This window comes from Mustela erminea, chromosome 6, assembly GCF_009829155.1.
Source record: "Mustela erminea isolate mMusErm1 chromosome 6, mMusErm1.Pri, whole genome shotgun sequence".
NCBI lineage: Eukaryota > Metazoa > Chordata > Mammalia > Carnivora > Mustelidae > Mustela > Mustela erminea.
Genome location: NC_045619.1, coordinates 45,573,746 through 45,588,512, shown reverse-complemented (window position 1 = coordinate 45,588,512; position 14,767 = coordinate 45,573,746). Strand labels below are relative to the sequence as shown.

The 14,767-nt window shown below is 33.0% G+C and overlaps 1 protein-coding gene across 2 annotated transcripts in view; it reads left to right on the top strand.

Annotated features, from left to right (window-relative positions):
* Positions 1 to 12,276, top strand: part of TBC1D15 (TBC1 domain family member 15) — a 73,567-nt gene extending 61,291 nt beyond the window's left edge. For both annotated transcript variants that reach the window (XM_032347015.1, XM_032347014.1), the window contains 6 exons: positions 2,353 to 2,453; positions 6,728 to 6,827; positions 7,215 to 7,312; positions 10,119 to 10,235; positions 10,761 to 10,847; positions 11,896 to 12,276. In XM_032347015.1, coding sequence (XP_032202906.1) covers positions 2,353 to 2,453; positions 6,728 to 6,827; positions 7,215 to 7,312; positions 10,119 to 10,235; positions 10,761 to 10,847; positions 11,896 to 12,114 — 722 coding nt within the window. In that variant the 3' untranslated portion in view covers positions 12,115 to 12,276. The remainder of the gene's footprint in view (positions 1 to 2,352; positions 2,454 to 6,727; positions 6,828 to 7,214; positions 7,313 to 10,118; positions 10,236 to 10,760; positions 10,848 to 11,895) is intronic.
* Positions 12,277 to 14,767: the final 2,491 nt, after the last annotated feature.

Sequence of the window (14,767 nt, the reverse complement as noted above, 5' to 3'; positions counted from 1 at the left end):
TCAGGCGCCCCTATTCTTTTCTTCAAAGTGTTTTTTTTTTTTTTTTTAATTACAGTTTTCCTGGGGAACAGAACCATTAAGGTTATATATGTTTATATATTTTCATTTCTGTTTGCATATATTTATTATATCTTTTGACATATATACACAGAGAAAGAAAAAGGTGCTTTTAAGGTGTTGGCTCACACGATTTTGGAGACTGAGAAGTCTCGTAAACTGTTATCTGCAAATTGGAGACCCAGGAAAACCCAAGAGCAGGAGAGCCAGTGGTGTAGATGCCGGTTCAGGTCTGTAGGCATGAGAAACGTGGCAGAAGATCAGTGCCCCAGCGCAGAAAGCCGGGCAGAGCGCATTCACCCTTCCTCCATCTTTTTATTCTGTTCAGGGCTTCCATGGACTGTGTGGTGCCCACCATATCTGGGAGGGCCATCTGCTTTCATCATTTCATCATTCAAATACTAATCTTGTCTAGAAACACCTTCAGGACTCTCATAGAAGTAATGCTTAATCAGGCTTCTGAGCATCCTGAGGCCTTCTCAAGTTGACAAATCTAATCATCACAAGCGTGCATGACTTTTTAAAAAGTCTGTGATAAATTTATAGAAATACTTATATTTAGCTATTGTGTCATACGCCACTTTTTTCTGGCATTGTCTTCAAATGTTATTCCTGGTTCTGTAATAATTGGATACCCACCATGGCAACCCAAGTGTTTTTTCATGCTAATGTGAGTAGAGCCATACTTTTTCGCAGGGTGTCCTATAGACATAGGTTGATAGGAACACAGCAGTAGATGTTGGGAAGCTCAGAACAGATAGAGAGAAATTCATTTGTAGGGAGTTCCTGAGGTGATCTGAATTGTCTCTGTGTTATACCTCTAATCTGAGGTTTCTCAAAAAACTGGCCTGCATGCTTCCTGAGATCGTTTGTTAACACTTCATGCCAAAATAGGAAGAGAGATGTAGAATTGTGTATCATTTCTCGCAGAAATATCCTCTTCCCCTTTAAAATATATACTCTTTTAATGGCTTCAGTGCACATCAATTTTCGTGAATGAGAAGAATGTAAGCTTTAGACTTACACATGAAAGACTGTATTTTCTGTTACTTCAAGCTGCCTTGGAATTAAAAAAAAAAAAAAATCTCTGTGTAACTTTAACGCATGTATAATAGTTACCGAAGTTGAATAATAATTTGTGTGTAAAATGGCATACTATGAACTTCTGCCCCTTTGTTGGTTCAAGAATGTTTGTCTTAAATCTGAAATCAATTGTTAAAGAGTTGAAAGAATTGAGAGTTTTATAAGGTGGAACTAAAAATTACAGGAGTGTTAAGCATCTGCCTTTGGCTCAGGTCTCAATTCCAGTGGGATCACCCGCATCAGGCAGGCTCCCTGTTCAGCGGGAGGCCTGCTTCTCCCTCTCCCACTCCCCCTGCATTTATTCCCTCTCTCACTGTCAAATAAATAAAATTTTTAAAAAAAAAGAAGAAGAAGAAGAAGAAGCTTGACATGTTCAGATGGAAAGCAAAGCCAAGACTTTTTGTTTAAGTGAAGGGCCTGATTCTTTAACTTTCGAGTTTTTCCTTTTAATCATGGCCTATAATTGTCATGACTGAGAAATTACAACAGTGTCAAGAGAAAGGTCACCTTTCTCTTGTGATGGTTTCAGGTACAGAGTATTAATCAGATTAAACCCAGGTGCTAGCATTAGTTATCCATAGAGTAACAAGAAAAGAAAAACAAGAACATAGATATGAGTACTTAAAAGAAAGTACATAATTTTGTTATGACTTCTTTTGGTTTAGATTACCAATGACCTGGTGGCTAAAGCAGTTCAGCCACTTTTTTCATTCTTGTTTAGCTTGTTCATGGCAGTTAGTGCTGTTGGCTGCTTAGGTCCTGAAATTTTTTTTCCATTGACTTTTATAACACTTCCTCCCTTGACTTTTTTCCCTTCCTCTTTACTTCTGACTACTCCTTCTCAAATGTCCTTTGAGTATATACTCTTTTACCTTTGATGTTCTTCTGGGTTTTCTCTTCACCCCTCCTCTTTATCATAATAATTTTGCACATTTTTTAATAACATTATCCTCTCTTGATAATGATATCTACACCAAGACATATAATAGCAGCTATCTGTCTACTTGACATCTCAGTCTAAACTCATTTTTCTTACTCATTGCTAGACTTCCGCCTTGTTTATTTTCTTTTCTTGGTAAATGCCATTATCTACCAGTTTCTGAAAGCAAAGAACAGGTGAAATTTTAAGTGAAGTCATGGTGATATGCACAGAAGGATACATAAAGCTTAGGTTTTTCAGAGACATGATTTTTTTTTTTTCTCTATTCTTAGGGTATGTTCAGGGAATGAGTGACTTACTTTCCCCTCTTTTATATGTGATGGAAAATGAAGTGGATGCCTTTTGGTGCTTTGCCTCCTATATGGACCAGATGGTAAGAATAGGGGCTCCTTACTTTAACCAAACTAATTTTGAAAGTTTTAGTTGTATAATCTTATTATATAAGATTGATGTTTATATTTAGAAATTATGGTGGAACTTAAAAGAATTACTCCTTGTTATTTGTTTCTTTTTTAAATAGCCTTTCCAAGGGACTTGAAAATATGAACATTGCTTTTAATACAAAAAGTAGATAGTAAATGCCTATAGCATAGGAACAATCGGGTTTAGTATCAGTAAATGCTTATGTTCTGCAGAAGAGCTATGAGTCATAGAATATTGATGGAATAAATGAATTCAGTGCTTGTGAAGTAATTGAACTTTCATATTATCTGCTTTGGAGATAAAGCTTAGTCATGCCTAGTAATATCCTTACTTTTTGTGAACATTTTGGATTTTGTTATTACAGTATCTGATTTTTCTTCTAGATCTGTTTGAACTATTTGTAACAGTGACACTTTTATAGTGATTCATTATTTTCTCAGAAGCACGTGAATATTAGAGTTGAACTGTGTTTATATATACATACTACTACAAAGAATATTGTATCTATTGATAATAGCTTGGAGACAGAATTCTGGGACAATAGCACAGAGAATATTAATAGGGAAACAAAATAGGCCTCTCAAGTAGTCTATTAGAAAAAACAGCAGAGAGCTAAGAGTAGATAAAGGCATATGAAATCCAAAGACCTGACTACAAAGGTCACTGTAGTGTTTCAGAGAAAAACTAATATACTTGATGCTGGACTTTGATGTTGGGTATTCAAATGGCTTGCTTGCAAGGGGATAAAGATTTTGAATATGTAGTCATATATAGCGTTTCCCTATAATATAAGGTTTAATTCATTTTCTGGGATATAAACATGGAGTTTAGAAGTACCCTTCTCTTTTTTCCATACTTCTGTTCTTCCCCTCTTGCTTGCCAATTTTTCTTTCCCCTTCCAGTTTCTCCCATTTGTATCTATTTCCTCAAGTCTCTTATATCCATGGTTCCATCTCATCCTCACTTCTCTTACTTCTTTTCAAATGCATATTTGATAAGATTTGATAGTTTTAAAAATAACTTTTTACTCTTAAATTAATAAGTACTCAGAGTATCTAGTCATGAACATGAATTAATGTTTTGGATTATTTGGAAAGATTTTTAATTGCAGTAATCTGCTAATATCATAGTTTGTCTTCCTTACCTTTTTGATTGATTGATTTTACCTGCCTTCTTAGTTCCAATTACTCCCAAGTGCTCTAGAAACCTGAGGCATTTGTTATAAAGGTCTGTACAACTGATACTAATTGTATAAAAACTGTTGTCTGCCTTTCTTGTGTTTTTGTTGTTTATCCTCTTTTTGCTAGAGCTAGTATGTTCCTTGATAAAAGGGTCATGTCTTTATTTAACTAGTTTTCCAGTATGCTTCCAGAATTTTCCTAATGCCAACATGAGGTTTTTGTAGAATAAACACATGAATATTTCCCCAGTGCTTAGTTTAGACCTTATATTAAGTATTCCAAAAGTATTAACATGAACATACTGTATTTAGATTTTTACTGTAATAATGTTGATAAAATTGATACAGTATTGACATGTTAAAAATTGGTTTATGATGCCATATATATATATATATATATATACACACACATACATGCATGTGTATGTATATACATGCATGTATCTAGGTCTCAAATGTAAAGACTTTTCTGAGCATCTGTAATACATACTTTACACTCTTTGTCATTTTTGTGTATGAAGGTTCAGATTCTTTCTTCTTTTTCATAGTGAATGTTTTCTGTGTTTGCCTTTTCATTGAGGATGGTCTGGGGATTTTTCTAGTCTTTATTCTAAAAAAAATCTCTTAATATATTGTCTACTAACATTTGTTTTTCGATTTGAATAAAAGGGTAATATTTTGCAATCAAAATAATCTGCATGATTATTTTTTACTGCATTGCTATTGGTTTGATGTCCTTAAATCCATACCGCCATTTGACTCCTTCTTTTTGTTTTACAGCTTTATTTCATGTAAGTTTTTATTTCTTTTGTGATGGCTGAACCTAATGTCCATAGATTTATTATATTTACTCATATCTAATATAGGTGTAGGCGTAGGCTATGTGTCTGTTATAGAAATACTGTGGAAAGATTAGCAAAATGATCTAATGAACTTTCTTATACCCACTGTTCATTTTGCCATACAGTTTAGTTCTTCCCTTCTCCTTACCTCCCTCCCCATATATATGTGTGTGTATATATAGGCATATGTATACACATACATATCCACATGTGTACATATATGTATAGATACACAGATAAATATAAAGATATATAGATAAACAGATATACATACATATGTATGTGCACACATACATACGTATTTGTATGCACACATGTACATATTTTACAGATTCAGTTGAAGCCATTTGTATATCCGTTGTTGATCTCATTTTCTTTTCTGCCAGAGTAGCTACTTTTCCAAAGTAGCTGTCATTTTGGGAGTGGTCTTTTTTTATAGCAGATTTGCCATGTTGGTACTGCCAGACCAACTCTGGCCTTTGGCTGTCATATAAAAATGATGCTGTTAATCAAAGAGTTGATTCTGTCTTTCCCTTACAGGTCCGTGTGGTAAATGTGAAGAAATAATATCCCAAAGGCTTGTGTCAGTCTAATAAACTAGTTCTTTAAGCATAAAGGAGAAATCAGTTTTTTTAGAAAGATTTATTTATTTTAGAGCAAGTGTGTGTGCAGGGGGAGGGGCAGAGGGAGAGCAAATCTCAAGCATATTCCCTTCTGTGCTGGGCTTGATCCCATGACCCTGAGACCATGACCTAAACCGAAATCAAGAGTCAGGTGCTTAACCGACTAAGCCTCCTAGGTGCCCCAAGAAATCAGGTTTTTTTGAGAATCAATAGCTTTAAAATTTTACTTTACTTTATCTTTACCAAGAATGATGCTTTGTCCCCAAAACTTGAATAGAACTTTGAGGGAAGAGAAGTTGTCTTTAGGCTTTTTCTAAGCATTAGGACAATAGGTCACCATAGAAGGATTGGGACACATGGATAAAAGAGATTGGAATGATCTAAGGAGACTTCCAGTTATTTTGATCTCCCTTCCCAGCTTCCAAACCTTGACTAAAGTTTTGGTGGGGAGTGTACTAAACTTTGCAGAGTGTTTAAAATTATATAAACCATAGCAATTCTCATACTTCATGATCTTAGGAACCCTTCACAATCTTAGATACTATTGAGGACTCTGAGAACATTTGTTTATGTAGGTTATATCTCTTAATGTTTACCTATATGAAAAATCAATACTGAGAAGTGTATATTTATTAGTTGTTTAAAAAACAATAAACCTTTTAAACTTTACCAACGTAATACTATTTTTTAATGAAAAGTAACTTTTCCAGAACAGTTTACTGAGAAGACGGATTGTTTTCCATTTTCTTTGATGTCTAGTTTAATGGAAGACATCTGAATTTTCATATCTGATCATGTATTCAGTCTACTGCAATATCACTCCTCGTATAGCCTTTAACCTTGTGGGAGAATTTAAAATCCAAAATGCACATAGGATTTTAGAATTGTCATGAAAATGATTTTGACTTCACACATTACCTAATGTCATCAAATTTAAGAAACAATTAAAATGATTAGTTCTTCAAAATAAGATATATGTTACAGCTAAAATTTATTTTATTTTATATGACAGTTTGAAGAAATATTTAACAATCAAGTGATTTGATAAAAGTTTATTGCCCAGGTGTGTGTTTCTTTCACCAAGTTTCTTTCTTTCTTTCTTTTTTCTTAAAGATTTTATTTATTGATTTGACATAGAGAGCAAGGGAAGAGGCAGAGGGAGAGGGAGAAGCAGGCTCCCTGCAGAGCAGGGGAAGCCCGATATGGAACTTGATCCCAGAACTCTGGGATCATGAGCTGACCTGAAGGCAGTGGCTTAATCCACTGAGCCACCCAGGCACCCTGTTTCACCAAGTTTCTTATTTGATGTAAGAAATAGGTGTATCAGTCTATAGCTCTGCATTTTTCTTTATCTAAGTGAAATGAATAGAGGAAAAGAAATAATCCTTAGTTTGAGACCAAAGTGTCTCTTTCCCTCCTTTTTAATGTGTTAATTTTTTAATTTGTTGTGATTTTTAAAGATATAACCAGTGTGGTATAAGTCCAGCATTTGTCCTTAAACTCATGGTTTAGTTATCAGTGATTTTGTGACATATTTATTAAGTATTATTTATGTGGTGACATTTATTTCCCTTTAAAGCATCAGAATTTTGAAGAACAAATGCAAGGCATGAAGACCCAACTAATTCAACTAAGTACCTTACTTCGATTGTTGGACAGTGGATTTTGCAGTTACTTAGGTAAGCTTAGTAAATCAAAATACATACCCAGCAAACTCTAGAGTAATATACAGAGAGGAAAAAAAGTAAAGAACTGCTTAAAGATACTTATACCCTGTCACTGTTGCCCGAGTTCCTTTGACAAATAAAAGTGTGGGACCAAACTTTCTTTGTATAATTATGCCTTAAAACAGTTTATTCATAAAATGAATTATTTGTTGTTATTTTATGGTTTTCTTTTAAACAAATTTGAACTGTTTCCTTGAATTAGTAGAAGGCAATTAAATTTTAGGACTTCTAATAGTCTAAGCTGCATAGTAAAATTTGAGGTTGGAATAGGTTACTGTATTGTGAGATAATTAGCATAAGAGTAAGCTATATATATATATATTTTTTCTTTCTGTATAGAATCTCAGGACTCTGGATACCTTTATTTTTGCTTCAGATGGCTTTTAATCAGATTTAAAAGGGAATTTAGCTTTCTAGATATTCTTCGATTATGGGAGGTAAGTTCTTAAATAATTATACAAGTGTAATTATACAAGTGTAATATTATTATGGAAGGAAACACTTTATTCTGTAGAGTATAAATGGATTATAATAGCCTAACTGAAAGTTCTAAAGCATGTATCTTACGAAATTCTGATAGTTTTTGTGGTCTTTCCTTAATGATCTTGAATTGAATACCTGGTCTTTGGAGCATTTTTAATAAATCACAATCCTCATGAGATTTGGGACCATTAGATTTCCTAGAAACACTTTTCTAGACTGTTGGTAATTGTGTTCTTTCCTTGAGAGGCTTGACTTTATATGAGGCTCTTCCACATTCTGGTATAGATTTGTGTAGAGTTCAGGGAAGTTTTGACAGGCAGGCAGTTGAGATGGCACTTTGTAGTCTGAAGTATTGGGAGGGAGCTGATCTGTGTTTTGCTTTTTTAAAGAACTTTAAGGTAAAGAAAAACACTAATAATAGTACAGCAAACATCTTGTGAATATACAATCATTTACTTAGTTTCTACCTGATAGATATTTTGCTTGATTGCACCAATAGTGTTGCAACGAACATCATATTTAACACTAGGGCACATATCTTAATATTCAAATTTTCATGTGTACCTCTGAATATATCCTTAGAATAAATTTCTGGATACCTCTGAATCAAAAACCTAGTCAGTTTTTAAGGCTGTTGATAGATTTTGCCAAATTACTCTCAAGAAGAGGTGAAAGGTGATTATTTTTCAGAATGGGCAACCAAAGGTAGGAAAGGCCACCACATTTAATCACTCGCAGTCAACTTGAACTCTGATCTAATTACCTTAGCTAATTACTTGAGGTTGAGAAGGTGGGATGGTGGATTAAAAAACCTCCCACCATCCATATTTAACATATGTAAACATCTTGCCATATTTAGTTCTAGTTTTTCTCTTTTTCTCCAAGAAAAAGAACTAAAGATATAAGTAACATTTTCTTTAATCTCCACCCCAAGTCCCATTTCCCCGCCCCCGACTCTAGACCGTATTGATGAGTGTATATCCTTTTATTCATTTTGGACCCAGGGTAACTTGAAAAATAAAATTATTATTTTCTTTTAAGGTATGTTAATTATTAACAGATCAGTATATTTTTAAAATAGAATGTTCATGTAATGACTAATTTCTCCCTTATCCTTATAAAGGCAAGGGATTACAGAAATTCTCCCAAGGAAGGGATGGGGGAAGTAATCCATTGGGATAATAAATAGGTGTGTATATATAGTGGAACCCCTGTGTCCTCTAAGGCTTTTATAGCTGGAAATTGGTTCCCATACTTTTGGCCACCATGCTACCATTAGAGAAGGGGATGTGCTAATTGAAAGGATCATTGCTTTGTGTGGGATGACTTATTCTGTTTGAAATTTGAAGTAAAACTTACATGTTCTTGAGCTGGAATCATATTTAATTTAATATAATTATTTTTGAGGGTCATTATGGAATTTAATCTCAGTGGTTTGATAATTAAGCAAGAAACCACAATAATTATCACATCCTAATTTTCCAGTAAATATGTTGCTGACAACATATTTTTTTAAAAAGTTTATTTATTTATAAACTGGAGTATAGTTGACATACAGTATTATGAGTTTGATATACAACATAGTGATCTAACATTTATATACATCATGAGATGCTCTCCCTTTATATGTAATTACCATCTGTCACCATGCAAAGTTAATGACAATACTATTGACCATATTCCCTGTGTTGTATTTTACATCCCCATGACTTCTTTATTTTACAACTGGCATTTTGTACCTTTTAATCCCTTTCAGTTTTCCTACCTTCCTGCTCCCCTTCTCCCTTTGACAGCTACTAGTTTGTTCTCTGTATGGAATCACAGTTTAAAGTTATCAGTTTGGTTAAATAAGTATCTCAACTTCTTTTTTAAAGGATGACCTGAGAATATTATTACTGTATAGATAGAATAATCCTCTGTCTGTTTACCAAATAAATTGAACCTTTAATGAAAATTTTGAGGTTAATTGCATTGTAAATCAAACTTCTAAAAATGGGATTTAGTCTGCAAATTATTCAGTTTGATTTATTCTTGATGAAATAAGTAAAAACATTTTAGGTATGCTTTAGTAGTATTATTTGTGTGGTCTTTTTCACTTTCCAGATAAGATATTGTCATGTATATTAATAGGAAATTAAGGCTTTAAGTTTGAGGGCATTATCTATATTTAAGAAGTACGGCTATTGAGCAAATGTTTTACACATTTGGTATAAATGTTGGCTAGTTGATTCGGTTTTTGTCACAATCAGAGATACTCTGTGTTATGTAATATAGTGTAGAGCTGTCTCTGGGAGGTTTTGATCCCATGCACTATTTCACTGAATTTTTTTTCTTTTATATCCATGATTTAGCTTTTTCTTTTTTACCCTCCAGAGATCGAAGGTGATTTATAAGTGAGAAACTTAAAGGGTCAGAAAAGTACTGAAGAGGCTTCTACCTTATACCTTAGACTTATATTCGTGGATGTAGCTTCTTAATTAATATCATTTATCATATAAATTAGGCTCAGTGATATGCTTATTATAGTTACCTAAAGGGCCACATTTGGAATTCATCATATTCAAATAATGTTAAACCTGATGTTACTACGTAGGTGAAGGTAAGACTTCTCCACTCCTCATTTCCTAACTAGAAAAACAGTGGTCTCTCCTCTCTATGCAACTTCTGCTTTGCATAGAAGTCATTCAGAGTTCAGCATTGTTTCTGTGAGGAAAATATTTTAGAATTGATAGTTTACTAAATAGTTCTATTTTTTTATAGGTAATGTGGACCGACCTGCCATGTAAAAATTTTCATCTTCTTCTCTGCTGTGCTATTCTGGAATCAGAAAAGCAGCAAATAATGGAAAAGCATTATGGCTTTAATGAAATACTAAAGGTAGTTACTACTTTAATTTAGATTTTAATATTTCGGTACTTTCCTTTGTTTGGTGGTACCAGTATACAAAACATTTCCCTGGAGCTTTATTGAATCCTTTGAGTAAAACTTAAATTATATCAATAACACTTAATATGAAACTGACTCTGAGAACGGCAGTTCACTGAATACATACTGGCCAGTTATTTTTACCTGGCTAACTAGGAAGAAAAGGAAATTTAGCAAATGCTCTTTTATGTAGTTTAGTTTTCTTAAAAAAAAAAAAAAAAAGTCTTTTGCTTATAACTTTAAGATAACAGACTTGGGACAGCAGCTGGTTTTAATGTTCCATATGCTTATTAGCTATTCTTTAACTTTAAAACTGAAATATGTCTTGAATTTGCTGCTTATTTGTAGTATGTGAATACTTTTATTTTAAGGTTTTTTATCTGCAGTGAAATATAACTGGTAATAAATTGTTTAAATAGTAGAATATAATAGTGCTTTTAGTTTCAATTATCATTTTATTTTATGGATTCATTTTAGCATATCAATGAATTGTCCATGAAAATTGATGTGGAAGATGTACTATGCAAGGCAGAAGCAATTTCTCTACAGATGGTAAAATGCAAGGTATGCAGTGTTTTCAATAATTGTAAGGTTTTTTATTTGTATGCTTTTGGTGGGCTGAAGTCAAGAAAGAATTTTTCTTTGTAGAAGTAAGATAAATGGCAGTTTTAGCAAGTTGAAGGCAGGCATCAAGCATTAGCTAGGATTCTACCATTATGAATTTATCACACTTAATTGAAAACAGTCGATTAATTATGCTAGATAAGAAACACAGTACAGCAAAATGGCAAAAATAATGAAAACATTTCTGCAACAGCTAAAAGAGGCTGTAGAATTTAAGTATTGATGATGTATTATCCAGTCTGGATACAGACTAGGACCTTAATATTAAATGTGATATCCCCAGTAAAGAGAGATGCTAATCAGAAATAATTAAATGAATAGTATTTAATCTGTGTCTTTACAACTGTATCAGTCAGGCTCTTAGTACTTTCTAAAAACAAAGCAAATTTGGTATATTATGATCTGAATTCAAACCAAATCATTCTTCTGATGTATTTTGGCTTTTGCATTTTTATGAGCTTTCCTATTTGGTCTGTGTCATTTGTTCATGGTTCCAACTACTTATTTTCTTATTTTGGTTCACTTCTACAAACATTTATTTGATAATTATTCTATTCAAAATAGGTCAGTGAGACACATTTCTTTAAGGAACTTGTGCATTAAGGGAAAAAGATGGTGTAAATAAGATCTCGTTTAATAGCTAAGATTCTATAATAACAGGGAAAATGAAATGAAATAAATGCTAAATTTATTTTCATGAAATGAAAATGAAATAAATGCTGAATATTAGAACACCTATGTTTGTGGGAGTGGTAGGGTGGGGTGGAGAGTGACTGACTTGGGAAAGATCACAGAACTGCTTATGAATGAAGGGGTTAGGATTGCATTTGGAGTGGAGAAGGAAGTTGTAAGAAGATATATAACAATCATACTCTTAGAATAAATGTTCAGACTCTGGAACCAGTGTAGTCTTAAGGAGAAGTGTTATTTTGTGATTACTTTTCCTCAATAGTGAAGGATGATGTTGTGTTTCATTTTGCATATTCAGGAATTACCACAAGCAGTTTCTGAGATCCTGGGACTTCAGGACAGTGAAGTTACAACACCAGATTCAGACACTGGTGAAGATGAAAATGTTGGCATGACTAGTCCTACATCTACATTTCAGAGTGACTCCTTGCCTGTACTTGCTACCAGTGGAGCCAGAGATGACAACCCAACACAGACATCAGTGTCCCCAAATGTTAGCAGATTAACACCTGCATGATCATTCTTCTTGCTTAGTTTTCGAAGAGACATTCTGTTGCAACCTTTTTCAAGTACTTGAAAGGTGGAAATTTAAAATCTTGGTATTGATCATGCTTTAAGGTTTGTGGAAAGAAAGTGTACTGATGTTCTTGCATTAAAGCTTTACAAAGATTTAAACTAATTATTTTTGTAGTTACTTCTACCAAATAGCCTTTCCTTTTCAATAACATTCCTTAGTATTTTTATAGCCAAGTACATTTTATTTTCTTGCTGATGAACTGGAATTGGATAAATATTACAAGTGGATGAGTTGGAAATTATGCACTTTGAAAAACATTCACTTTGTTTACTCTAAGTTTAGTGGGTTTTGGATTTGATTAAATTAAATGTTGGGCCTTTCTATAGCATTCTAAGCTGAGATGTAGTTTGTGTTACCCACGTGATATGATAAAAGAATTTGTTTTTCTCTATTGTTTACAACAATACTCAGCTTAAATATTTATGCTGGTTGAATGTGATTTAAATTGGATATTTTCATCAATGCAATTTAATGTGTAGATAAAAAGAGCTATTTCAACCATAATAAGTGGATTGGCAGTATATTTTTTACATTGACGTTTTCTTCACTTGTATATAAAAACTATATAAGTACTTATTTATGAGTATAAGAAAGGATAGGCATATTTTCGTTAACTGAATAAACTTGACTATTGATTTGTATAACCTGATTTGACAAAAGTAATGCATAGCTTCAGTATGAGATCTTTTTCAAAACTATTTTCTTAACCAAACATTTATTTCATGGGACTATATTCAACCCTGGTATCTGGTGTAATTTTAAAATTAATTGCTTGTAATCCTCACTTTACTAATAATGTGTTTATTATCTTTCCTAATAATGCATTAACTGATTAATCAGGTCTTTAAATTTTTATAAAATGCTCTTTGCAAAAAGCTTATGTCAGAAATTTCAGTATACTATCACGAGTCTCAAAATAATACTTTTTTGTATATGAATGAAGCTGTTTTTACCATGCAGTGTTGCATGATTTTAAGTTATGTGGAATTAACATAACTGATTCCGTTTTAATTGTAATTTGTTAACTCCTGTACATATCATTAAAATAAATTTGAAGTTAAAATAGTGTTTTCAGTTAAATTATACTTAGAAGTAGTCTGATAGTCCTTCATTGGAAGAAAAAAATCCAAGATGGTCCCCAGCACATTTTCTATTTTTATATGGTTGAAACAATCACTGGAATGAGTTATGGACATGAGAAAGAAACACGACCCTTTTACAACTAAAAGCAAATTTTCATCACCGTGGGCTTGGGCATAGTGTTGTCTTGGAGGATATAATTGTCTGACTTGGGAAAGCAACTTCCTACAATTGATGTTAATAATATAAAATAAAAGTTACACAGTTCTGAAATGGTCCAGGAGACAGATTTTTTTTTTTTCCTCCAGAAAACTGGGGAACCAAATAAACTTTTTTCTTACTTGAGTAGGAATCTGACAATCACGACAGTCGAACCATTAGATTTTAGTTTTTTAATATCATATGTGTGTTATCTTTCATCAGTTAATAATGAGTAAGCCTGTTTAGACAAAAACATAAACTGATCAGACACTCGGCATCTCCAGTCTTTCATTTCCTGCTGTTCAGGAAATTGCTTAGAACATCTTGATGTCCTTCTTGTTCTTCCTGGACAGGGGCTTTGGAGGAGTTTTTTCCCCACTATGTAATGTCATATCTACTTCAGAGTTTAAAAAAATCTTAACATATTTAGTAACTTGAACTTTTGTCAAGTTTTATTATAAAACTACTTGTTAAAACATACTGAAGAGTCTGAATTTCTGTCTAGCTCATTTTTGATGGGGAAGTAATAATACAGCACAGTGCTAGATAAAGTCTTAATGAGAGTCTACAAAATCCAGTTAGCAAATTCTATATAAACTTGAGTTACTGAGATTGCTAAAACAGGTAGGTCAGGTAAATTGGTTAGTCTAACTTCTTAAAGATTTATTTATTTCAGTTTTCACAAGATGTTCTGTTTGTACCCTGATAGCGTGTATAATATATGCTTTATAATGTGATATTTAATGTTAAAATTTAAGTAATTCCTAATTTAACAGAGTCTGTGGGAAGCCTCTTTGCATTTAAGAACATCCCTATCTCAATTGTCTCATGGGCCTAGGACTCTTCTATCTTTGTATGTTAGGAACTTTAGTCTTGGTGATGACTAGAGCTTTTTGTGAATAAGGAAAAGAGCATTTTGGGATACATAGTTATTCTTGCTGAGCCTGACCTTTCCAAAGATTTTGTAGATGCCAACTAATTCTTATGGGATATTCATATAATTATGTCCATCACTAAAGGTAGTTTATATAAAGTAACCCAGAATGTTTGTTGAAGAACTTAAAACTTTACCCGACTTGTACACAGTGTTACTGTGTAACCAGGTAATACCCTTCTAGCTTGGATTTCTTTACTTTCAGAGAAGTATGAACCTCTTAATATATTTGAAGTTTTGTATGCCTATTTTTGCAGACAGGTCACATAGTTTTCTCCAAGCATCGAGATGGTTCCTGAGCCTCCCTGAAGTTAGAGAACTGCCATTATATATTGTATTTCATAAGGTAACATTTTGACTTACTGTCAGGTAGACAAG